This window comes from Corylus avellana, chromosome ca1, assembly GCF_901000735.1.
Source record: "Corylus avellana chromosome ca1, CavTom2PMs-1.0".
In the NCBI taxonomy this organism is placed as follows: domain Eukaryota; kingdom Viridiplantae; phylum Streptophyta; class Magnoliopsida; order Fagales; family Betulaceae; genus Corylus; species Corylus avellana.
In genome coordinates, this window is record NC_081541.1 from 6414308 (window position 1) to 6438485 (window position 24178).

At 35.5% G+C, this 24178-nt stretch overlaps 3 protein-coding genes across 7 annotated transcripts; 2 read left to right on the plus strand and 1 right to left on the minus strand.

Annotated features, from left to right (window-relative positions):
- Positions 1-4502: 4502 nt before the first annotated feature.
- LOC132166021 (ethylene-responsive transcription factor RAP2-4-like) lies at positions 4503-6438 on the plus strand. Its single transcript, XM_059576761.1, has one exon. It carries the CDS (start codon positions 5098-5100, stop codon positions 6094-6096), a length of 999 nt encoding a protein of 332 aa, XP_059432744.1. The 5' UTR covers positions 4503-5097; the 3' UTR covers positions 6097-6438.
- A 2820-nt stretch (positions 6439-9258) lies between these two features.
- On the plus strand, positions 9259-15682 carry LOC132178099 (pentatricopeptide repeat-containing protein At5g42310, chloroplastic-like). 5 transcript variants are annotated; one of them, XR_009439807.1, is made up of 6 exons: positions 9259-9359; positions 11009-12259; positions 13079-13231; positions 13377-13448; positions 13676-13924; positions 14110-15682. XR_009439807.1 is itself a non-coding variant. In XM_059590564.1 (6 exons), exons 3-6 carry the CDS (start codon positions 11027-11029, stop codon positions 13787-13789), a joined length of 1572 nt encoding a protein of 523 aa, XP_059446547.1. In that variant the 5' UTR covers positions 9259-9359; positions 9908-9987; positions 11009-11026; the 3' UTR covers positions 13790-15682. The 5 variants fall into 5 exon arrangements, 4 of the variants coding, with proteins under 4 accessions (XP_059446547.1, XP_059446538.1, XP_059446552.1 ...); XM_059590564.1 differs by adding an exon at positions 9908-9987 and having other exon boundaries at positions 13676-15682; XM_059590555.1 differs by having other exon boundaries at positions 13676-15682.
- On the minus strand, positions 15366-19979 carry LOC132178119 (late embryogenesis abundant protein At5g17165-like). The gene is made up of 2 exons (XM_059590576.1): positions 19710-19979; positions 15366-15917 (listed from the first exon to the last, which is right to left on the minus strand). The coding sequence occupies exons 1-2, from the start codon at positions 19823-19825 to the stop codon at positions 15647-15649; spliced, it is 387 nt and encodes a 128-aa protein (XP_059446559.1). The 5' UTR covers positions 19826-19979; the 3' UTR covers positions 15366-15646.
- Between the last annotated feature and the right edge of the window lie 4199 nt (positions 19980-24178).

The following is a 24178-nucleotide window of genomic DNA, read 5'->3' on the forward strand; positions in this document are numbered from 1 at the left end:
TTTTAGATTTTTTGGACCCTTAAAAACGCTTTGAATTTTTTTACCAAACGAATACTTGTTTTTCTTTTTTTTTAAAAAAAAGAAACTGATTTTTGGAATATCAAACGCATTTTCAAACTCTTCAAATGCTATTCTAAACTGGCCTTAAAGCTAACATGTCAAAAAAATTTAAAAATATAATTTTTAGCAATACTCGTACAAATTATATTTTTTATTTTTATTTAAAAAAAAAAGGTTCAAAAAATAAGCAAAAGTTTATTATATTATATATGATTTGAATATGTGGCTTTGAAGGCACCTTAATGCGGATTCAGTATTCACACTCGGTTTGTGGGGCATACTTCTGACAGGGTCAAACTAGACCCGATCCAATGCCTCTCCACCGTCGGTCCACAACAGTAGAGGAAGACCATCGCTCTCGCATGTGTCACTTCTGCTAACACGTGGTGGTGTTGCAGCGGTTGCCTGATTGAAAGAAAGACGGCCGCGTGAAAAAAGAGTGCGACTGAGAAACCGCGTTAAAAGCTTTCCGGCGGGTCCCATCAAACATTCCAGGACAGACTTGGCTTCCTCCTCACGCATATGTCTCCTCTGCACCGCCAATATCTCGTGAGAGGACGTCTAAAGCCCCTTCTTTTGGGTTAAGACCCCATTCTCATCTCCTTTTCACATTTTTCTTCGCTTTTTACAGAAATGGCCAAAGTTTAAGTTTGATAATTAATTAGATTTTTTTTTGGTTTCTTTTACTTCCTAAATGTCTTGATACAATTGATATGAATTTCTTTTTATTATTTTATGTTTTATATTATATTGTGTAAATTTAATGGGAAAAATTTTTCATCAATCATTTTTTTTTAGGAAAATCAATATTTTTTGACATTTGGCTCATACCAAAAATAGCTGGCAACTTCTAAAAACTTTCGATGATTGTCTGTAATTTGAGAAAGAGAAACTCAAACTCGAAAATTGATTTACGAAATCTAAAAATTGAATTATTTTTTGAAACTAAATAAGGTTTTTTTTTTTTGTCAAACCGATAATATTTTTGGTTTGACAATTATTTTTGGTTGCACCAAATACCAAATAATATTGTTCAAAACAAATAGAACTTCAATACCCGGCACGTATATTTATAATCCACTCACTTTTTTTTCTTCTAATATAATCCACTCACTTTTTTTTCTTCTAATATAATCCACTCACTTAATATAAGTAATATGCCAACTCAATGTAAAACTAACTTTTCAAGGTCACATGTCAAATTTCTTTTAAAATGAATACTTGATTACATAGAAATATTAGATGTGCAAAAAAGATTGAAGAGTTAATAGCATACGACCTATTGACAAACGGGGCGCTCCAAACATTAATAAAAGAAATTTGGGTGAAAAATATCATAATTTTATTCATAAAGGTGTATACGCTAAAATTTGTAAATTTTTTATGCTTTTTGAATGATCGACTGAATGAGATTTCACTTGGGAAAAAAAAAAAGAAAAAGGGTTAAGTGTTTTGTTAAACTGGATTTTTAATATAAAACGTGCTAAAAAAAAAAGAAAAGAAATAGCACATGTGAATGGTTATAGGCAAGCTTCTCCACTAAAGTCCTATTAAAAACAACTACGAAAAAACATAGACATGATCTGAAAATATCTAATAGCTAGTCATGTATAGTGAAGTAAATGCATCAACCAACGACGTCGAGTTGATTGTATTGACTTACTTTGAGTCGGTGAATACTATACGACTCTTGTAGAAGCAGTAAATAATAAATATCGTTCTTCTTTCTTTTTTCTCCTCCTTTAAAAAAATCAAAACAATTTTTTTTTAAAAAAAAAAAATTTCAAAACAAACATGTTAAGAAATTTCCCAATCAGATTTTTTTTTTTTAAAAAAATATTAAACAAAAAAAAAAAGCCAATCCGATCAGACGCAAAGTTGCTGAAAAGCCAGACCACGAGTTGGTTCCCGCCGGACAAGCTCCAAGAATCATTCCGGATTCTCTTAACCGTATTTAGTCAACTAACTTAACCAACACTTCAGGTTCTGGTCACTCACAAGAACAAAATAGTTTGTATTTCCGCATGGACGCGAATCCTCCGAGCGTGCACCTTACTTTTCGTCTGACTAAGATCACGTGCTATGCACTATACCAGTGCAAATATGTACGCCGTTATGCGCGTGGGTCAATACGTTGAAAGAGCATCCGTAGAATTCACGACTATTATTATTGCAGCATCACGCGCCGCAATAGTAGAGCGAATCGAGGTCCCCAGTCCCCTGCATAGTGGAGGCCGTCCCGCTCGCACGATCCTCGCACGTGACATGTTCTCCACTGCTAGTACTATTCAACGCCGTAAACCCCGCCGTAACCAAACTAGGGTCAACGAGATTAACCAAAGTTAAGCTTTAGAATTTTCTCGCTGCCATTCCAAGTTGCACACAATAATTTAGTCGCAGTATCTACGTGGATCCTCGTAGACAGGGACCATATCAGACGTTGGATATGTAATCATGACGTCGGATATCGCCTCAGCTGGAACCCATGATATCCATCCAACGGTTGGCACTTTCCTTCTCGGCATGGGATTCTTTGAGGAGTACTTTTCTAGTCCAAGTCATTACTGACCCTATGCAAGTAACCGTTTTTAGGCATATAGGTAACTTTATAATGATTTATCTTTGGACTTTCGTGATTAAAGTGTATTACTTTGATTAATTCTTAACAAAAAAAATTAGTAGCTACTTAAGTTCAGATATTTTTTGGTCGTGGAGAGGGATAGGATTTAAATTAGGATACCGTACGTGTTATTATATATTTCATTATCTTCTTCCTCAAGAGCCTTCACGATGTGAGTTGTCTTTTGTCAAACTCAAAAATAGCTTATATATTATCTCTAAGAAATAGTTTAATCGAATTACGCTAAATAAAGTAAATATTACTAGTTTAAATTTCTCTTTTTTGTATAGACATGTCAAAAAATAAAAGAGAAAAAAAAAAACTCAGATACTATAATATCTTGATTATGTTTGTTAAGATTTGTTTTGCTTATATATGTTTTTAAAACAAAAAACCATCTAAAATTCAAAATACTCATAAATATAAAAAAACAATTTTCATTGTCACATTAACCAAAAAAAAAAAAAACATGCACACATTAAAAATTGACAAAAATTTCTTTTAAATCGGGCTCAATAAATTTTTTTGACCCTTATAAAAGTGTAGTGTGCCGTGAGGAGTACATACTTTTTTAATATGTCTTTTAAAAAATCGTGTGATTCTCACATATTAACTAAAAAAATTTTGTATTTCACACTTACTAAGAGGCACATAACAATTTTATAGGTTGAACTTAGTTTGAAAGAAATTTATGTTTAAAAAAAACCCTAGAATGTTTATCAATCTCAATTGGGCCATTTTTTTTTTAATTCCATCTAACAGTTGATCCATTAATGAAAAATAGCTTAAACACTACGTTCAATTAATATAATGTCATTAATACAACAAGGAGCTTCCACCGTATGAATCTTTTCTTCTATAAAAGAAAACGCTTCATTTGTTACCCTAAGCAGCTCCATTCGCATTCATTCTAACATAGGACACTACCCAATATTGTAAACAATTCAACAATATTCTAGCATCGTCAATTAATTGGCCATATCAACTCTAATTTTCCCGTCACAATGTTTGCACTACCTATAAAAACATTTCATTTCAACTCCACTTTTTGCGGCCCTAACTCTCTAATGAAATTATGAAAACTTCAACTTAATTATGGAGCAATAATTATATATATACTATTATTTTTCTTAGTCAAAGCTTAAATGAAATACATATCACCTAATATAGTTGATAAAATTTCTCTCTTCATATAAATTATAAAGTATTTAAAATTGAGCCACGTTCATAGCAGAAACCGAAATGAAGAGGAGGGAGGAGATATATAGTAGGCCAATAATTCTCATGGATTTGGGGAATTAAAAAAAGAAAAAGAAAGGAAGTGGGCATCCCATTTATCGATCACTAGCCGTCAATCAACTTCCCTTCACTACCTCATCGTGCGGATAAGATTTTATATCATATCATCATGTCTCATATTCTAATAGAAAATACTGCTCAGAAAAAAAAAAAATATATATATATATATATACTGAGCTGAAAATATATTAACGTCAAAAAGAACCAGGCCGTGTGAACGCCACAAATATGGTCAACAAGGCCAGTAGAAACTACGACGGCACTGACACCTGACGGTTGCTCGGGACAGGTGTCAGTTAAGTAAACGAATCACTCGCACGTGTCAAGATGTTATTAGCAGGAGAGCGTTTGTTGAGGGATGGTTACGTCATAAATAGAGCTGGCTACAGAAGAGAGGGGCGTTACAATTAAAAAAGGAAGTGAGGTTAGAGTTAGATTATTAATATTAAGGTGAGGTTAAGCGAGATAATGAAGGTCCAGGACCCCTATATAATGGGACGAAAGCTAGTGGCGTAAAACAAAGTGAGGCCGAGTGATATTCTTCACACAAACAAAAAAAACTTTTTAAGAAAAAGCAGCAGTGAATCTCTGATTGTTTTGTTCATCTTCTTTGTTGATCCCCTCCCCCTCTGTAACTCCCCGCTTCTCTGAATCCCTTTCTGTTAATCATCTGTCTTTCAGGTTCTGATTTTTGGGTTTGTTTTCAAATGCTCCAAAAGCAAACTTAGAAGGATTTCTCGAAAGCCAGGTGTTTTCAGAATCGAGATCCAGGTTTTTCTGGTTTTTTTTTATTTTTTGGTTTGCTCTTCTTAAATTTTCTAGTGAAATTTTAGGTGGGTTTTCTCTTTTTATTTTCGATTTCGATTATTTTTTCTGTTTTCCTTTGAATCAGCTTGGAGGGTTATTTTTGGTCCCTCGAGGTTGTTTTTGGGGGCTCTTGGAGTAGAAGAGGTTGTGTATTTAAAACCTCTTTGATCCTTCTTTGTAGAGGAAAGAAATTTCTAGTTTTTCTTGTTTGATTGTGTTTTGCTTTCGAAAACCTGTTCTTTAATTTTGGTAAGATACAGGATCTTTCTTCTCCTTTGGTCTTTTGAAGTTTTGTGAGTGTTGTTGAAGGCATGGCAGCTACGATGGATTTGTACTGTAGCAGACCTGTTGAATCAGCACCCTTTGGGGGTGAGCTAATGGAAGCACTTGAACCTTTTATGAAAAGTGCTTCCCCAACATCCACCACCACAACCAGCTCTCCCTCAACAACCCCATCTCCTCCCTCTTCCTCCTCTTCTCCCTACAACTACAACCTCTCCTTCTCTCCCTCAGTCCCGACCCAGCCCGCTTTCTATCCAGATGGTTGCTCCACCTCGATGACCCAAATGTTTTCAGACGGGTTCTCGACGGAAAACCTAATCGGTTTTCAGCAACTGGGCTCAATCGGGCTGAACCACCTAACCCCATCTCAGATCCACCAGATCCAAGCCCAGATCCAGCTCCAAAACCACCACCAACATGGAAGTTTTTTGGGTCCAAAACCCATCCCAATGAAGCAAGCCGGGTCACCCCCGAAACCCACCAAGCTCTACAGAGGAGTGAGGCAGCGACATTGGGGCAAATGGGTGGCGGAGATCCGTCTCCCCAAGAACCGTACCCGGCTCTGGCTCGGCACCTTCGACACGGCCGAAGAGGCCGCCTTGGCCTACGACAGGGCCGCCTACAAGCTCCGCGGTGACTTCGCCAGGCTCAACTTCCCCAACCTCCGCCACCACAGCGACTCCCAGTACCAGCCTCTCCACGCCTCCGTGGATGCGAAGCTCCAAGCCATTTGTGAAAGCTTGGCCAGCACGCAGAAACAAGGCAAGTCTGAGAAGCCGGTCCGTTCGACCAGGAAGTCGTCGAGGCAGGTTGGCGTTGTGGGGTCCAAGGATTCGGAGAACTGCGTTAAGGTGGAGACATCCTCGTCGCCGGTGATGACCGAGAGCGACGGGTCGGCAGGGTCTTCGCCTTTGTCGGATCTTACGTTCCCTGACTCCAACGAGCCACAGTGGGATATAGCTTCGGAGAATTTCATGTTGCAGAAGTACCCTTCGTACGAGATTGACTGGGATTCTATTTTATCTTAATTTCCATGTTTATATAGATGTCCTCCTAATTGTAATTTTTTTCCCCCCTTTGGGCTACTCTCTTTTGTCTATGGGTAGTGGGTAATTAGATAATTGGTGTCTCCAGTGGCTGCTGCAATGGAGTTTTAGGCAGTTGCAGGGCTACCTTAATTAGGATTTTGTTTATGATGTAGTGGGTTAATTTGGGGTTTATTGTAGGGTGGATAATTTATTATGTAACTCTCCCAACTTGGTCAGCTGGTTTTTTGTTCTTGCTAGACCAGGGGAGTGAGTACCTGATTATGTGTATTGTTGCTGGTGTTAGTGAAAATTTAGTTATGTAATTGAATTTCATTATCATTATGAAGCATCTTAGATTTCGCTGTACATAATTGCTTTATTTTATTGTGGTTAGGATAAGGTTTAACACTTTATTTTAGTGGTTCTGATTGGATTTTGATGCACATGGATTCAACAGCCTGTCAGCCTGTGATGGTTGAGCATTGTACAAAAATATTGTAAAAAGAAAGAGGAAATCCTCAATCATTTAGAGATAAAATGGTGTTAATTAGATGAAAAAAAACCAAGATTGGGAGCTATCAGAGAAACTCATGGACTCTGGGTGTAAATATAATTACTGTGGATGTTCAAATATGCTGTCTTCAATCAAAATCATACCCAAAGATTAGAACTTTTGGCCTATCATAAATGGCATTCAATTTTTCTAGAGAAAGAGTAGCTCAAGAGTGTGTCGGATAATATCATGAGCTTTGGAGGCAAAGAGGTTGAAATGGTGAAAGGAATCAACAGTGATTTTGAGAAAGAATTGGGGCAGATGATGGTATTGATTCAGTCAACAATGATCAAACCCTAGAGTTTGAGAGTGTGTCCAATGGCCAGAGAGGGAGTCTCCAAAGGCCCCTTTAGAAAAAAATGGCAGTGAAGAAAGAAGTGCTCAAAGGGTGTGGCGGGTGGGAATACAATCCCATATCAGTTTCAACAGTTAAAGCTCTAAGCTTTAGTGGATCTTCAGCTTCCAAAAAGTTTTACACTCTGGAACTGAAAGAGGATTAGATTGGAGTGCAAAAGTCCCTAGTTTTACTGGGAGTCCAAATCGGTTTATCTTGGGAACTGGGAAGGAAGGATATTGGGGGAGATGGATGTTCAAGATGTGCTCAACAGAGCTATGTTAAAAAACCATCCAAGCTCCATTATTGCTTTCTTCTTCTTCTTGTTTTTTTTTTTAAAAAAAAAAAGAGAAAAGGAAAACCGCGGATCAATGTTGCCCTGTTTTTCCCCTGTTCTTGTTTAAGCTTTTCCCCTGTTTTTCATGTGTCAAATTGTCATCATTTTTCCGATTATAGTCATTAACACGCTCACTTTAATCATTCCCATGGCTCTCAAATTCCCTTAAAAGTCATGATCAGGCCAAGACAAAAATGGTTTCTTGTCTTCCTCGGACTAAGCAAGCTTGATGATAAAAGGGCGGTACTTGGCAATGATGACTTGCCGATGAATCTGCCCACGATTACAGAAAAAAGTTGAACAAAAATCTGGCCATTAAGACACACGGTTAATTGCATTCATTCCCTTCACTTTCATCCTACTTTTCTGCGCACGAAAAAAGCCTTTAAATCCAAGCCATGATTTAGTTCAACTTGGAAGCTGGGACCCCCTTCTAAAATTCCATTAATCTTTCTAATTCTGCAGAATGCAGATGCAACAGAGCAAGCATATTATCTACTTTATAGATGCAGACATCAGACATGCATGAATGCGTTTCATATCTTATTTTCTGAGATAAGATTTTTGGAGGCGAAAGCTATTTATTCTTATTCCTCCTTCTCATACTGCAAACACAGGTTCACATAGGCAAAAGGAAGAAAGAGACAGAAGAAATGCATTCCTTGCAAAAGCTTGAGAAAATCTTTTCACTTATTTATTTGTTTACGAGATTATGATTTATAGATGCATATATTCTCTAGCTATTCTAAAAGCTCAAGCATGGAAAGTATTAGGTTCTTCTAAGTTTAAAACACAGATTTGTGACTAGTTTGTGAAAACTCAGAATCTTTACTTGTTTTTCACAATGCCTCTCCCACCTCAATTTTCTTTCGGTGGTTATTGTAGTTGTCTTATAACCGAGATTCGGGTAAAGTTTAAGGGTCTTTCGAGAGTCATGTCTTTACCTACATCTCTTTTAATAAGAGTTCGAATAGGGTTGAAGGGTCTTTTGAGAGTCATGCTCTTGTTTGTGTCCTTCGTTCGGATGTCTATACTACTTTATGCTGCCATTTTCTTGGCTTTTGTCCAAAATATAGAGGACCGAGTTGTTTATAGATCGTTTGAGATTTTTATGGATTTTTTTTTTTTTTTTTTTCTTCAGTTTTGATAATGTTCTTTTTGTTAGGTTTGTTGTTGAGGAGTTTACCTCTCTTGGATTTTTGTTCTATTGTAACCTTTATCCTTTTTTTAATATAATGGAATGCACTTAAAAAAAAAAAAAAAAAAAAAAAATTCTGAACTTGCACACCATAGCCTTTTATTATAGGTGGGAATCACCTTGTGTGGATTCCATGGAAAGATAGATGACGATGATGTAAAATAACAAAAGAAAAACCAACTTGCCTAAATTTAAGTTGTTTAGTACCAATGGATAGGGAAATGACCAAAAGATTAAGATAAAATATCCACCTAATTAATTAATTACAACCATGGTTTGCTTTCCAAGCAAGGGAAAGGATATACCCTTTCTTACCAAAGAGATGCCCTTATCGCCATTTTTACACGCAATCCTGCACCATTTTCAACACATTTGTGGGAGCTACGTTTCCTAAGCTAGTGCTGCTGACTGCTATAACATTAATATCCGTGCCCATCCGAAAAAAACCCTGGCCCATACCCAACCCATCTCCTCCAGATAAGGGTAGAAGATATCTTTTTTATTTATTATTTTTTTAAGGGTAGAAGAATTGAAAGGTGAAATTAAGATTCAGTATAATTATCTGTCTATATTGGACAAATAATTATAAAAGGGCCTTGTAAGGTCCATTTACAGGAATAAATGTTCTGGCAGCCCAACACCTGTCCGGAGGCAGGCCCATAAGCGAATGAGAAAATAGTAGCCCACAAGCCTGGAGCCACAAGTTACCGCTTGCTCGACACTCGCTAATGGCTTCTTCCTTGAATAACCCATAATCTCAAATGCCAAAAAAGATAACTTCTTCAGTCCTTTGAATTAGGCCCGCAGTTTCCAATACCCTTACTTTCACCATTTCCTATCAGTGAGTGTTATCTTTGATTTACTCGGTCTTTACATTTTTTTTTTAACTTTAATGCATGAACTGGTCGGTTAATATGCTTACTTTTGTTCTGGGTTTGCTTTCCATTGTTGTTTGTTCATTTTGCCTGTCATGTATGTGGTGTATATTATGTGCTTCTTGTTTCAATGGACTCTTGTTATCTCTTCGCTCTGTGATTTTTATTTATTTGGAATATGGGATATACCCAGTTGAAAATTAAGGCTTATCTGCTGGAGGAAACTGAGACTAAGGCTTGTTCTTGTTGTGGCAGAGTGTATTAGTTTTACATTACTTAGTATTTGAATCCTAGGAATGGAAAGAACTTGCCTTTGAGCCAAATATTTCAATTACGGGCAAATGAATTGAGGGTATTGTGTTGTATTGTCTATGGTTTGCTATATATTTGGAAGTCAAAGTTCAAATTTTTGTTTTTCTGGTCGTTTCCTACATTTTTCTTCGCAACCAAACAGGAATACAAAAGCTTCTTCAACGTCTGATCAATTTTTGTTTTGATTTTTTTCTAACTGCAGTCTAAATCCCTCACTGCTCCAGTTGCCAAATCTTCATACAAATCAAGAGCATTCAAGATTATTTTTTGAAAGATTTTTAAGTATAATTTCGAGTTCAATTTAATAATGAATTATCTGGAAACTTCACTCAAATTAAAAAGAAGATTTTGAGATTTCTCCTTTTTGTAAAATATTTAGCCCTTTAATTCCTGGAGCGTGGCCTGTTTGCACAAGCATGCCTTTGGGGTGGGATGGGGAGAAGAGGAAGGGTGGAAGTGGCAATTTCAAGGGTCTTTTCCTACATGATGGATGTTGTTTTGCGTATGACAAAAGTAAAAGCTAAGGATTCTTGGGTGTTTTTATTAGTTTGACAAGATAGATAAATGTATCCTAGATATGGTGGCATATAATGGGTCTCTTTATATCTTGAGTAGAGTTCTCCTGATGTGAATGGATAATGACTGTTGTAGAGCTTGTACTTCCTGTGCCTTTGTGGTAGACATAACATTTCCTGGTATCTCTAGAACTTTCAGCATAAGGGGTAGAAATTCTATGATGTTTTTAAATTTCCGAATTAAGAGGAAGGGATATCGAGGCTTAAAATGCTTGAATAAGGTTTAACAAGTATAGTTTCCTTTATGTTAGTGAAATCCACATGTGGATTTATGTCTCTGTAATATGTGGCTTTTGAAAATAAGTAGAAAGAATATTATGTTTCAAATTCAAGGATTTAGTTAGAGTGGGATATTCCTTTGCAACCTCCTCCCCAACCACCCAAAACTAACTAAAAAAAGAAGAAGAAGAATAAGTTGCTTCATGATTCAGTAAAGATTTAAAATTGTCATCAATGTACTTATTATGGTTATAGAAAAAGTTAAAAGTATTGCTTAAAACCCTACCCGCATCCACTGGGCTGATATGGTAGTGCGCATTAGCCCTTGTTAAAAAAAAAAAAAAAAGGTTCAAGGGTTAATGAGCACTGCAACGTTAGTCCAATGGGATGGGGCGTGGTTTTTAGCATTTTCCAAAAAGTTAACAACTTACTTTCAGTCTTGCTAACATAAAGTTCCTGTTTCAGATCCCTTGCTCCAATTCTTATTTCATGTGATTTCTTTGTTGCAGAAGTAGAAAACATATGATATGGCGATGGAGATGCAGTCAATCTTCTGTCCCAAATCGCTCTCCCCATCATCCATCCATGGTGTCGCCTCTTTCTTCTTGTTCTGCCCAAGTTGTCTCAAATGCCATAGGAAATGCAAGTTCGTAAGTTCCTCAAATTATTCAATGAAGCACAAGGGTGTCAAAGAAGTCAGTTTAAGAGCATTTGACGATAAGGACTTGATTACCGAGTGCCAAAATGGTCCTGGAAATGGAAAGGAACTTTCTGGTGAGCTATACAATCACATAATATGTGCTTGTTGCAAGGTAGGAGATATGGACAAGGCTATGGCTCTTCTTGGGCAAATGGAGGCTTTGGGCTTTCATCCAAACTTAATATCCTACACTCATTTGATTGAAGCCCTTGGAAGTATTGGCAGGACTTCAGAAGCTGAAGCAGTATTTCAAGAAATGATATGTTCTGGGTTTAAGCCTAGAGTGAAAATGTACAATGTTTTGCTAAGAGTTTTCTTAAAGAAAGGCCTCCTGAGAGTTGCGGTTAAGGTATTGGAGGTAATGGGCGATTTGGGTATTCATAAGAATCAAGAAACATATGAGGTTCTTGTGGATTACTATGTGAATGCCGGGCGGTTGGAAGATACTTGGGCAATAATAAATGAAATGAGGTGCAAGAGGTTTCAGCTGAGCTCATTTGTGTATAGCAAAGTTATTGGTCTTTACAGAGATAATGGGATGTGGAAGAAAGCAATGGGAATTGTAGAAGAGATTAGGGAGATGGGGATGTCATTAGATAAACAGATTTATAACAGCATTATAGATACCTTTGGGAAATATGGTGAGTTAGATGAAGCATTGGAAGTGTTTGAGAAAATGAAACAAGAAGGCATAAGACCTGATATAACAACATGGAACTCATTGATTCGGTGGCACTGTAGGGCTGGGGATCTATCTAAGGCCCTTGAATTATTCACTGAAATGCAAGAACAAGGGTTATATCCTGACCCAAAGATCTTTCTTACCATTATTAGCCGTTTGGGGGAGCAGGGAAAATGGCATGTGATAAAGAAGAATTTTGAGACTATGAAATACAGAGGACATAAAAAAAGTGCCGCCATTTATGCAGTTTTAGTTGATATTTATGGGCAATATGGGAAATTTCATGATGCTGAGGAGTGTATATCTGCTCTAAAGTCAGAAGGTGTTCAACTTTCAGCTAGCATCTATTGTATCATAGCAAATGCTTATGCGCAGCAGGTCTTCTGTTCTACACCTCCTTTGTTTATTGCATCCTTTCTTTTTACTCTCTCCTTGTACCATTATTGGTTTTCCATTGATTATTTCCTTTTCTTTTTTTTTTTGTATTGGTATATAGGGGCTATCTTCATATCTACTCCTTATAGTTTTAGAATGATACTCTATTTCTTTTTATATTATCTGGACTCACTAGATGCCACAAGGTAAATCATGATAGTATGGCATTAGGCCCAATAGCTTCTGTACCGACCTAGAGAAAGCGCTAGCCATATCTATGCTATCACTCCAAAAGGCCTAGCTAAATTGCAATTAAAGCTCCCTGGAATCGCTTATAAAATTCAATCTCACATAATAAGATTTCAATGTACAACGTAACAGTCACACAATACCTTTATAATCCCCCACTCAATGTGGGACTAACTTTTATGGGGTTACTTTTCAAAGCATGTCAGTTTTTCAGAGCAATTACACATACACTTCTATAATAATATCTGTATCTCTTCATGTTATTGGCTTTGTGTCTTTTGTGAGGAGTTTGTCTTACATTCTTGGAGGGATGGATTTCCTGTGAAAAACCAAATCAATTACAGAAAAGTATCTATGCCAGGAGAAAAAGGGGAAAAAAACTAGGCATGAACTTCTAATTCATTCATATATATTAAATATGACAAACAATAACAACTCTTTAGGATTTGATGTGTAGAATACAAATTAATTTTGCTACTTTTTCAAGATCATTTGTTGATGCCTTGTGTATATATATAATCACTTGCACTTGAAAATATATTTCGCATTAATAGTAATTTTATTTTTTGGCAGGGATTATGTGAACAGACCTTGAAGGTGCTTCAGCTCATGGAAGCAGAGGGAATTGAGCCAAATATTATAATGTTGAATGTGTTGATCAATGCGTTTGGTGTTGCTGGGAGACAATCAGAGGCATTATCTATTTATGATCATATGAAAGAAAGTGTAAGCCTTTTTCTGTTGCTTTACATGTATATAGTTAGGCAATGATAATTTACACTGTAGACTCTTCACTTTCTTTGTCAACTTCATTCTTCAAAGTGTATTTTTAAAGTGGTTTTAATGGTAATTTGCATTATTGTTTCTGAAGGGTATTAGTCCTGATGTGGTAACTTATAGTACGCTTATGAAGGCATATATTAGAGCAAGGAAATTTGATAGGGTGGGTACTCTCTGTCCTTCAGTGACTTCCAATTAATCTTTCTCATCCATATAAGATATGAAAATTTGCTGCATACTGTTATAGCTTATCTGTTCTGCAACTTTTAATTAAATCTGAATTTGAGAGGGATATCATTGATCCCAATTCAATAATCTAGATGCATTTTCCTTCTCTTTCTTTTTCTCAATCTCTTTGCCTAATTTATGTAGTAATGGTTTATCGGCCAGGTGCCTGAAATTTACAAGGAAATGGAATATGCTGGATGTACTCCAGATAGGAAGGCTAGAGAGATGTTACAAGTTGCATTAATGGTCCTTGAACAGAGACATCATAAGTGTTAGGTCGGTCTGGAGTTTTGTGTGATTCAATGTGCTGTTGTTTGGTAAGGTGCTGATATTATGATAATCCAGATGACATGTGATACTCCTGTAAATCACAATCCTTTCACAAATGGAATGGATATTGCCTGAGCTGAGGTGAGTTCTTCTCTTTTCCCTCATATTTTAGAGATTGGATGTCATAGATTTGTTTTTTGCTCATGATGTTCATCCTTCTATATGCCTTACACTTCCAGTTGTGACTTTATACCTGAATGGCCTTGTTTTAACATTGAAAACCTTGCTGACTGTTATCCTGACATGGTGGTTGTATAATTTTTCAGACTGAATGGGGGGCATTTGACACTTGGTATGGTAACTGTAATATTTTCTCTGGGACTTCAAAACCTTGTTCACAGTTGGAATTAGAATGTTTTGAATCTTTCTTAGCAGTGTAAACCACTGGCAAAGGATGCTCCACTCAGCAGGAGTTATTTAGGCAGGGGATCTTCTGAAGAAGTGTTCCATCGATCTCTAGTGAATTATATTAGCTGAAACTTTTCTGAGGGTTTTGGAGGCTTTGTCTCAACCGTCCACATATCACCTAGACATTTTTTAGTCAGAAATTTAGGGGCTCAAGCCAACCCTTTCCTTTTTCTTGCCCCTGCAGAATTAATACAAGAATCCCTTACACTCCATGAAGAGATGTATATCTGTGCTTGTCTGTGATCATGTGAGGCAGATATGCAGACAATGTGTATAAGGAAATATCAGCTGGTTTGGAATTGCTAAAGGACCTTTATTATGCGTTGATTACTTTAAAAAGGTTTTTCAGCTTGTAAGAAAAAAGAAAAAGAAAAAGAAAAGAATTGGGTTATATATTGAAAGAGCATGCATTAGCTGCAGATTGATAGATGTGGTGGCAAAAGTTGTTTCTTACAATTGGAGTGGCAACCAAGGGAAATATAATATATGCTTATCGTGGATTGGCCTTGACCTGGATAATGGATGATGCTGGGTCAAGGGTTCTTGAACCAACTGGTCACTCCTCTATTTGAGAAATGAAAACTGCAAGTTACTTTGTCTCTCCCCTTTGAATTTAGACAGATTTTGGGACATGGATTATTCAAGTTCAAATACAGTTGTGGATTGGCCTTGACCTGGATAATAGATGATGCTGGGTCAAGGGTTCTTGAACCAACTGGTCACTCCTCTATTTGGGAAATGAAGACTGCAAGTTACTTTGTCTCTCCCCTTTGAATTTAGACAGATTTTTATACAGATTTTTGGCTTCAAATACAGTTGATAACTGTGAATTTATCGAAAAGATCTAATCAAGGAGACGAGGAATAGACTCACAGATGCTTGATAGGTCTGCATGACCTAGAAATGGTAATGTTGTGCATATAGAAGGCTTGTAAGTTGTAATGACTGCATGAACTTTTGAAGTATGAGTTACCCCGAAGTAAGTCATTGGTGTTCATGTGATTATGCTCTTTCTCTCTCTCTGTTTTATACACAGTTTTGTTGAGTTGGTGAAGTTTGAAAAGTGGAAACGTATAATTAGATGAAGAAAATTGATGGTAAAGATGACAAGCACTTAAACAAAAGCAAGCCCTTTATAGCAGATAAGTGGCGTGGAAACATAAACCACGACCATACACACATATCTGGGTTCTTAACAGGATATGTAAGTCGCATATATAATATGCGTTTCACTCCCAGCTCCACTACTTGCTATATACTATGAGTCTATGACCATAAAAACCACTGTTATTTTGTTACACCAAAATACTGCGTACAGCTACGAATGCCACGTACGCTTACAGTTATTTATATATATATATATATATATAGTTCCTTAGCCTTGTGCTTTAGGGTTCAGAGAGCGTGAGGCTTCTCCAAGTCCTCAAGGCCGGTAGGGCGGTACCAGGCCTTCTGCTCGAGCACAGAGTCAGCACCATCCGCTGTTGAAGACTGAAAGCCGTGCTCGCCGGCTGCGGCTTGATCAGCAGGGGGTCCAAATACCCCAGTTTTAGGGTGTGGCTCCCAGTAGGTTTCAGATTGCGGTGGGATTACGTGGTCCGGCACCACGTTGGGAATGTGTTGATCATCAGGGTTCTTGTCATACACTGAGGTGTGTGCAGCTCTCCTGTATCCATTATTAGCAGTTACACTACAATCAGAATTCATAAGATATATCCGTACAATGAAACTGGTAAGTGTCTTTTTTTTTTTTTTCCTTCTAATTCCAATCCCATTATAATTTATAGCTAATCTTGATCCCATAAGCATACATCTCCCCCAAATAACTTCCTTATCAAAAAAGGAAAAAAGCGAGAAAAAAGAATAAGATGGTATCACGACACCATATGGCTGTTACTCATTTGTAAAAAGTGTTTGGCTACAAAGAAAAGCAAAAGAAATGGCATAAACACCCAAAAAAAAAAAATAATAATAAAGAAAGAAGAAGAAGCGTGTAGAGAACATGTGGCAGTTCCCTACGTATAAGAGAGAGAGAGAGAGAAGCGTATAGAGAACATGTGGCAGTTCCCTACGTATAAGAGAGAGAGAGAGAGAGACAGAGAGAGAGAGAGAGAGGGGCATGCTTTAGCTTTAATTCCCGTAATACCCCTGTCCTTTTCATACTACAGTGTAAAAGATAGATATGTCCCAGTCCCACTAAGCAATCAAGTACGGAAGGATGTTTATCTAAATCACATTTTTATCTACATGACCCACCCGGGTAGGTGGCATTCACGCCGTTAGGTGTCATCGCTTGATCTTTCCAAAAAAATATATCCCACTCCCAACTGCGCCCGGCCCCATCATGATTAAAGGGTCATAATCACGTGACCGGCATATGGGCTAATACCACAGGCAACCCACCCAACACATTTTTTGCATCATCTCTCTCCTACGCTTAAGTCGTATCAAAACACAACAACGACAAAAGTATGATAGCAATTAGCAAAGACACACGACACATGGACCGTTGAGAGATTTAATGTCACGCTTTTTGTCCATTTTTATCCTTCTTAATTTTCATACAGTAATACTTCTCTTTCTAATTTTTTTTTTAAAAAAAATTTTAAAAAAGGTCGGGAAAAGACAAGTCCAGCCCAAGATCCAAGAAAGAAGTGATGACTAGACTACCCCAATTTGCATTAAGCTTATCATGTCTTGGTTTGAGATATATTAATTAAGCTTAAAGGCAGCACAAGGTCCAAAGGAGAAGCATTGAGAAGAGCGAGATCATTTTATCTATTTGTGATCCTACGGTGGAGGAAGAGTCAAACCACCCAAAAAAATCTTAGAATTAACAATAACTATTCCATTGTTAAACCATATAATCTTAAGAGTGGGCAGGAAGGTGCCTCAAAGAAAATTTTAATATATATATATATATATATATAATAACAAAAAAAAAAAAAAAAAAAAGATTTAATTTCAACTGTTAGACCACGTGATCTCAACCAGAGTTGGGAATAAAAATAAATAACTAGAAAATGGTCCAAGCATGGGACAGCTATCTAAATCTGTACATGGCTGTAGATTTCAAAGAACCACCGCCATCTAAATCTGGTACATAATATGGGTCGTGTCATGAAAAACAATTGAGATGTATGGCCTCTCCCCTAGCCCCTAGGGCCCTAGGGGACCAACATCCTCAATTTTTGAGGACAAATTTTGCTGTGTAGGACAAGAGGAGGAGCATATTCAAAACAAAGGGCGTGTATAATGCGATGAGGTGACAACACTAGCGTGACTGGTATATGCTGAAATTAAATCCATTCCAGCGGTCCAAATTAAATTTCATTCTCAACCATCCTTAGAGAATATGAGGTGTATTTTAAAGCTGACAATTCTTAGAGAAAAGGGAATTAACAGGCATCACACGTGTAATTTTCATTTGACTTAAGCCAGTGGTTCATCTTAATTCTTATAAAAAACGTAACCAAATCTCACCCAGCTAAGATGTATAGTTCTCAAGATGCGATTATATTGTTAATCAAAATAAAAATGGGACTATTTGAATAACATCACAAATGACAGATTTTTTTTAAAAAAAATAATGAATTTTTTATTATTTGATTTCTACAATTGTGGAGGTAAGTAAAATATATTAAACCATAAAGACTAGTTAGAAACTCGACTCATACCTCTAACAAAATATACTAATATGTCACGTTTTTATCCTACAATTATATTATAATTATGCTATAATATTAATGTGACAATCTTGTTTAATCTTTGATTTTTTTTATTTTTATTTTTTTAGTTCTAATAAAGACTTATCCAAAATGGTTAACGTCATCATTATAGAATAAAAATTTAATTTTAAGCATTGAAAAATTCTACACTCCTACGTTCCTAAGTTCATACTCTCTGACATGATAATAAAAATTAAATCCAAAATATGATAAGTTAAGAAATAAGTTATTAAGGGATTCTTAATTAAAAAAAAAAAAAGACAATAAAATAAAACAAAAGGTCAACATTCAATGAACTCTTTTTTTGGTAACTACGAATTGAACTCGATTATAGAGTATTTACTTCTTTATATTTTCTTTCTTTGCTGCCTCCAAGAGTGTAGATTAGATCAGAGATTGCCTAATGAATAGAAAACTAGAAAAATCATATTTTTTTATAATAAATACTATTGATAAAAAATAATTATATGGACCATCTTTTTATCATTTTTTAATTTTTTTAAAACTGATAATTAAATTTTAGATAAATTATACTATGATTTTAAAAGCCCAATCAACTTTAAAACGATAAAAAAATAATAAAAAGATAATTTCTAGCTTTACTCATTTTTAAAACTATTATTTAAGAAGAATATAATTCCATTACCCTGTACTAAAAAAATTGTGCCAATATTTTGCAAATGAATTTTATATTCCAGTTGTCTTGTACGGCTAATTTAAAATACCCATACGGCAATTTCAATAAAATAAAATAAAATAACCATACGGATCATGTTAGCTTTGTCCTCATCCATGGAGCACCGAAGAGCAAAGACCGCCCCAACTCCCAAGAGCCCCGGGTATGAAAACACGTACAATTCGAAATTACGTCGTTTTCTTTGTATTTCGGAAAGAAGAGAAAAGAAAAAAATAAAAAAAAATAAAAAAATTTAATCGCCAACAGATTTGAGAGAACAAAATGAAAGAGGCAGGTGGCGGAAGACGAAGGCAAAGTATGTGAGAGAAAGCAATCAAACGGAAGATTCTGAGTGTCTCACCCGTCGGTCAGAATATCATGAAACATACAAATATATTTCTAAGAGTCGTTAAAAGAAAAATTCCTTAATTTTTCTGAAAAGAAGAAACAACAAGGAGAAGCAGACAGTGAAATTCCCTCCCTCCCCCCCAAAAAAAAATTAATAAAAAAAAAAAAAATCCGCTACCGACAAATTTACAGAGATACTAATGGACTCCTAAATCCTGATTCCGGCAACCAAAACTCTCTCGGAAAATCCATCTAAATGAGAGGCTTACTTACGATTATTGTTATCTAAACTACAAAACGAACAAGGCATGCAAGAAATTAGATAGAAAATGGCATATCATATCGTTCTTAGGAAATGAACCAAAAAACAGTCAACAAGAAAGATTTCTAAACAAGGAATTTTTAATTTCCATAGTCTCTCATTCCTCAGCATCTCAGATCTCAATAAATATCACTACAGATGAATAGAGATAGCCCCCGAGTTTTCTATGAACTTTCAGTAAATTTTTCAACGATCAATCAGTCTAGTCATGTCAGAAACCAGTGCGTCGGAAATTTTCCCAAGAAAAACCAAACCAAACCCAGAAAATTTTCGCAGCAAACCACCCAATCAAAAAAAGATCAATACAAGCCGTAATCTAAACACAGTGGCCCAAGGAACACGAAGAGCTTCTCCACTAAAAAAAGAGGAGAGAGAGAGTGAAACCTGAGAGTGTTAGCAGAGGAGAGAGCGGGAGCGCTCGCGTTGGAGGTCCAGATCTGGTTGACGACTCGCTTGCCCAAGCTCAGAGCGACCCCTCGACTCTTCAAATTGGCGGCCATACAATGATCAACCAAACAAGAGAAAAAGAAAAAAAAAATGGCAGTAGAGGGAGGCAGATAGTGTGTGATGAGAGAGAGCGGTAACTTCTTCTGTGCGCGGCCAACGCCTTATATACTGTGCGCGTGGGCGTTAACCGCCCCGACAGCCTCGCTTCCTCGGTCCGCACCTACCCCGTACGTGTGAGTAGTACCTAACGGTACCCCAACCTTCACCTTTTACCATCTTCCCTTAGATTTCCGTTAAATGTTTACGGAATCTTCGTGCTTATTTTGAAGATTCCGTCTGTCCATTAACGACGCGTTTTTAGAAAGCACCTTCTTCTTCTCCTATAATTATAGAAAGGATAAAATTTGATGGCCGATTTCATGCCATTATCAGATAATTGTTGATTGTTTATACTTTGCAGATAAATTGTTTTATTTGAGAAATTCTATGCATTCTTTTTTGGTCTTATATTCTCAATTATATACCCAATTGGATTCAAAATTTAATGATTATTTTCATTTCTATTTTAAGAAATATGCATTTGAAAGTGTGAGAGTAAAACTGTGTATAGTATTTCTCATTTTATCTTGCTAGTTGAAATAAGATATGGAAATTCTGTAACTCTATGGTTTATAAATTCATTTTAACAATTTGGATTAAAAAAAAAAAAAGTTCATCATTATAATAAAAATAGATAATTAAAACAAAATTTTAACTTTTTGACCGGATAAGTAACGATTTAATATAATATTAGAGTAAATGGCATGAGTTCGAATCTTATCTACGTTATTTACCTTTCATTTCAATCAAATATTTTACATGTTGGGTTTCATGCGTTTGTTAAAGATGTGTATAGCATTTCTTAAATGGTTATAAAATGTTTGGCATTCCTCTAAGAAGAGGCAGAAAGTTAGGTAATCTTGGTGCAGGAAGGCAACTTTCTTGTGCCAGTTTTTTTTTTTTTTTTTTTAAAGTAATTTCCAAGAGAACATAATCTAAGTAACATAAATGGGTGAACTCCAAGTTGGAAGGTTGTAGTTTAGGTGGACTAAAGTATATAATTATGTGATAATTTATAATACTATTAATTAGTGTAACTATGGACGTTAATTCCAATAATAGATGCAAAGAGATTGGTGTCAATGTGTCATCGTGCGAGACTCTGAGAGTCGGGAAAAAAATCACTACAGTTTTGGGTTCTTTAACCCTTAGGAAAATCTGAGCCGTCCTTTTAAACTACCGCAGATTGCGGTAGTTTAAAAGAACTGTATGTAAGCCTCTCCCCTGAGAGTCATGTGCATGCCGCAGAAAGTCAAACGAGTATTGCAGGAACATGCGGTGGCGGAAGCTCAAACGGCACTAAGTGCATTGAAGTTGGGTTGCAATTTGAACCTCCAAATTATAATTTAAGAAGGGGATTCTTTAGAGGTGGTTAATGCTTTAAAAGATTGTGGTCCTAATTAGGGTAGAAATGAACAACTAATGGTAGATGCTAAAGGCGTTCTCAATTCTCTAAGGAATTGGCAGGGACGTCATACTAAAAGAGAAGCTAATTTTGTGGTCCATGGTCTTGCTAAGGCGGTTAGCTGTTTTTTCCTACAAATCATAGATAGAGTTTGGATCGAATAAATTCTTAAGGGTATTGTGATGTTGTTGCAACAAGCTCTTGATATTTAGAGTTTTACACTCTAATTTTTCTCTTCATGAATCCAAAAAAAAAAAAAAAAAAAAACTAAGGTGTAACCATGGAACAAATCAAGATGTTTATTTTGGGGATCAAATATAATTCTAAAGTAAAATTAAAAAATATATTTTTCAAAGTATATAAACTATGCTTTATATAATATATTCATGTCCAAAAACTATATTACACCTTCAAAATACATATAGTTAATTTTAAGTTCATATGTAAAAACAAGAAAAATAAACATCAATGAACACGGCACACCTTAAAAAGTCATCAATTATCAGCAATTTTATTTCTCAATTAGACAACTAGATGATAATCTCAAAGAAAGTCATCATCCATAGATGAAAAGTCTTGTCTTGAAACTTGATAGACAATCTTTCAGCAATTTTAAAGTCTTGTCTTGAAAATGTTCATGGATTTTTTTGAGTAAAATAATTCAGTAGTTATTTTCTCGCCTGTACGGTTCAACCTAAAGGATAAAGTTTGAAGATAAAAAGCGAAGAATATGACCTATAAATATAAACAATTCATAAGGCAATGTTCTAATCTAATCTATCAATTTCTCATATTCCAAAAAATATTAATTTAAAATATTGGTAGTGAAAAAGGACAATCAATAATTAAAAAAAAAAAAAGATAAAGAATCAACCACTCAAATAAAAAAAATGGAAAATAAAAATTGGCCGTGAAAAAAAACACAAGAGATCGAGAAAGAGAGAAAACTTGTACAAACTGACCTAAAAAGTGGAGGAAGAGACGTCACCCAAAGAAAATATTGGAACTTTTCTGTCCTGTCTTTAGAGATATGGAATCGGGGCCATTTTCTCAATTTTAGTAAGTGTGATTTTAAAAAATATTATTTTTAAAAATTGTAAAAATATTTAGTAAAATATATTAAAAATATTTTTGTTATTAAATATTTGTTACGTGATTTTGGTTTAAATTCGAGTCCTGCTTATAGAAATCGCATATATATATATATATATATAGATTAAATGCTTTTTAAATTATAATGCTAAACGCTTTATATTTTGTAATATTTTTTAAAAACACATATTATTCTTATAAAATCACAATCACAAACACACCCTAAAAAAAAAAAAGATGATAAGCAAAAACTGAAGAAGACGTACACGTCGATGTAAGTATTTTATGTGTATAGCTTTAGTTAAGGGTTAGCGGTGGCCGTAGGTAGCTGCTATATATATACACATACATCTCAGATCGGACAAATGAATACTTGCAAAATAAAAAGAGAAAATTAGACCAAAAATAAAAATACTTATAATTTTTACATGGATTTTAAATTAATATCAATTTATGAAATTAGTTTGATAATTTGATGGAAATTGATTAATTAGAAGAAAAAAAAGTGTGGAAATAGGTGAACACGCAATTCCCACGGTCCTTTTAATCTTAATTAATTCCTTGTTTGATTTTTTATTGTAAACGACGTGGTTTGGAAGGCAACATGTTATTCATTGCTATTAAAAAGTCAAAGAAATGGGCACGGATTAAGAATTTTTTTCAAGGGGAAATAATTTATGAAAAGGGTTAGATATTAAATACCCTCGAGGCTTCATAACTTTATTTTTTCTCTCATATGGTTTTATTTTTATTACAAGAGGTCCTTGTGATTTTGATAATAGACCAAATTAGTCATTTTGTCAGTTGACCGTTAGTTGACTTAATAAAATTTCACGTGGACCAATCAAATGTTGATACGTGATACCAACTTATTATATATATTTTAAATTAAAAACAAAAAAAAAAAAATTGGGGGTGGCCGAGCCATCCCCTTGGCCATTTGGAGGTGGCCGAAACCCACCCCTAGTGGGTACTGGGGGTGGCTCGGCCGAACGGCCACCCCCTTAGCTCCAACGGGGTGGCCGAGCCATTCCCAGTACCCACTTAGGGTGGTTTCGGCCACCTCCTTGGGCACCAAAGAGCTACCCCCAAATTTTTTTAATTTTTTTTTTAATAAAAAAAGATGCATTTTTTTTAAAAAAAAATTAAGTGGGTGCCACGTGTCAACATTTGATTGGTCCACGTGGAATTTCGTTAAGTCAACTAACGGAATGACTAATTTGGTTTATTATCAAAATTATAGGGACCTCCTGTGATAAAAATGAAACTCTAGGTATGAAATCCCAAGAAAGTATTTAGTATTTAACTCTTATGAAAAATGTGGTTCGTATGGTGAAGTTGATTTAATAATTAAAATAAGCACAAAATATCGTCAAACAATAATAAGTAGGTTTTGTCCCAACTTAAGCTTAATCTGACTCCACACTATGAAGTGGCCATGGGCGAGTCTACCGGCCGGCGGGTCATTGTTTAATTTATTAATAATTCTTAGTAATATCATGTACGTGTTTGGTCGGTTACCGATCAGAAACTCCAGTTAATATAGTTTTAAATACATCAATTGACATTCAACTATATATAACTTAAATATTCATATTATTGCTACCTTGTTTTAAAATAAAATATGATATTATTGCTAGCTTGTTTATTTATTTTTATTTTTTTTTGATATTATTGCCCTCGGCGTCATCACTCCAGCCATATCAACATGCTTATTTCAACTTTCTCTTCAGTACTGTGTTTGGTTAGCTAGAAAATATATTTGAATAATGGAAAACTTTTCATTTTTTTTTGGTTGTTTGAAACGGAT

Coding starts and splice junctions, on each gene's coding strand:
- LOC132178119 (XM_059590576.1), bottom strand. CDS start 19,825: ATGGCCGCCAATTTGAAGAGTCGAGGGGTCGCTCTGAGCTTGGGCAAG. Junction 15,918..19,709: donor TCCTCTGCTAACACTCTCAG/GTTTCACTCTCT, acceptor TAATGGATACAG/GAGAGCTGCACACACCTCAG.
- LOC132178099 (XM_059590564.1), top strand. CDS start 11,027: ATGGCGATGGAGATGCAGTCAATCTTCTGTCCCAAATCGCTCTCCCCA. Junction 12,260..13,078: donor CAAATGCTTATGCGCAGCAG/GTCTTCTGTTCT, acceptor ATTTTTTGGCAG/GGATTATGTGAACAGACCTT. Junction 13,232..13,376: donor ATGATCATATGAAAGAAAGT/GTAAGCCTTTTT, acceptor TTGTTTCTGAAG/GGTATTAGTCCTGATGTGGT.
- LOC132166021 (XM_059576761.1), top strand. CDS start 5,098: ATGGCAGCTACGATGGATTTGTACTGTAGCAGACCTGTTGAATCAGCA.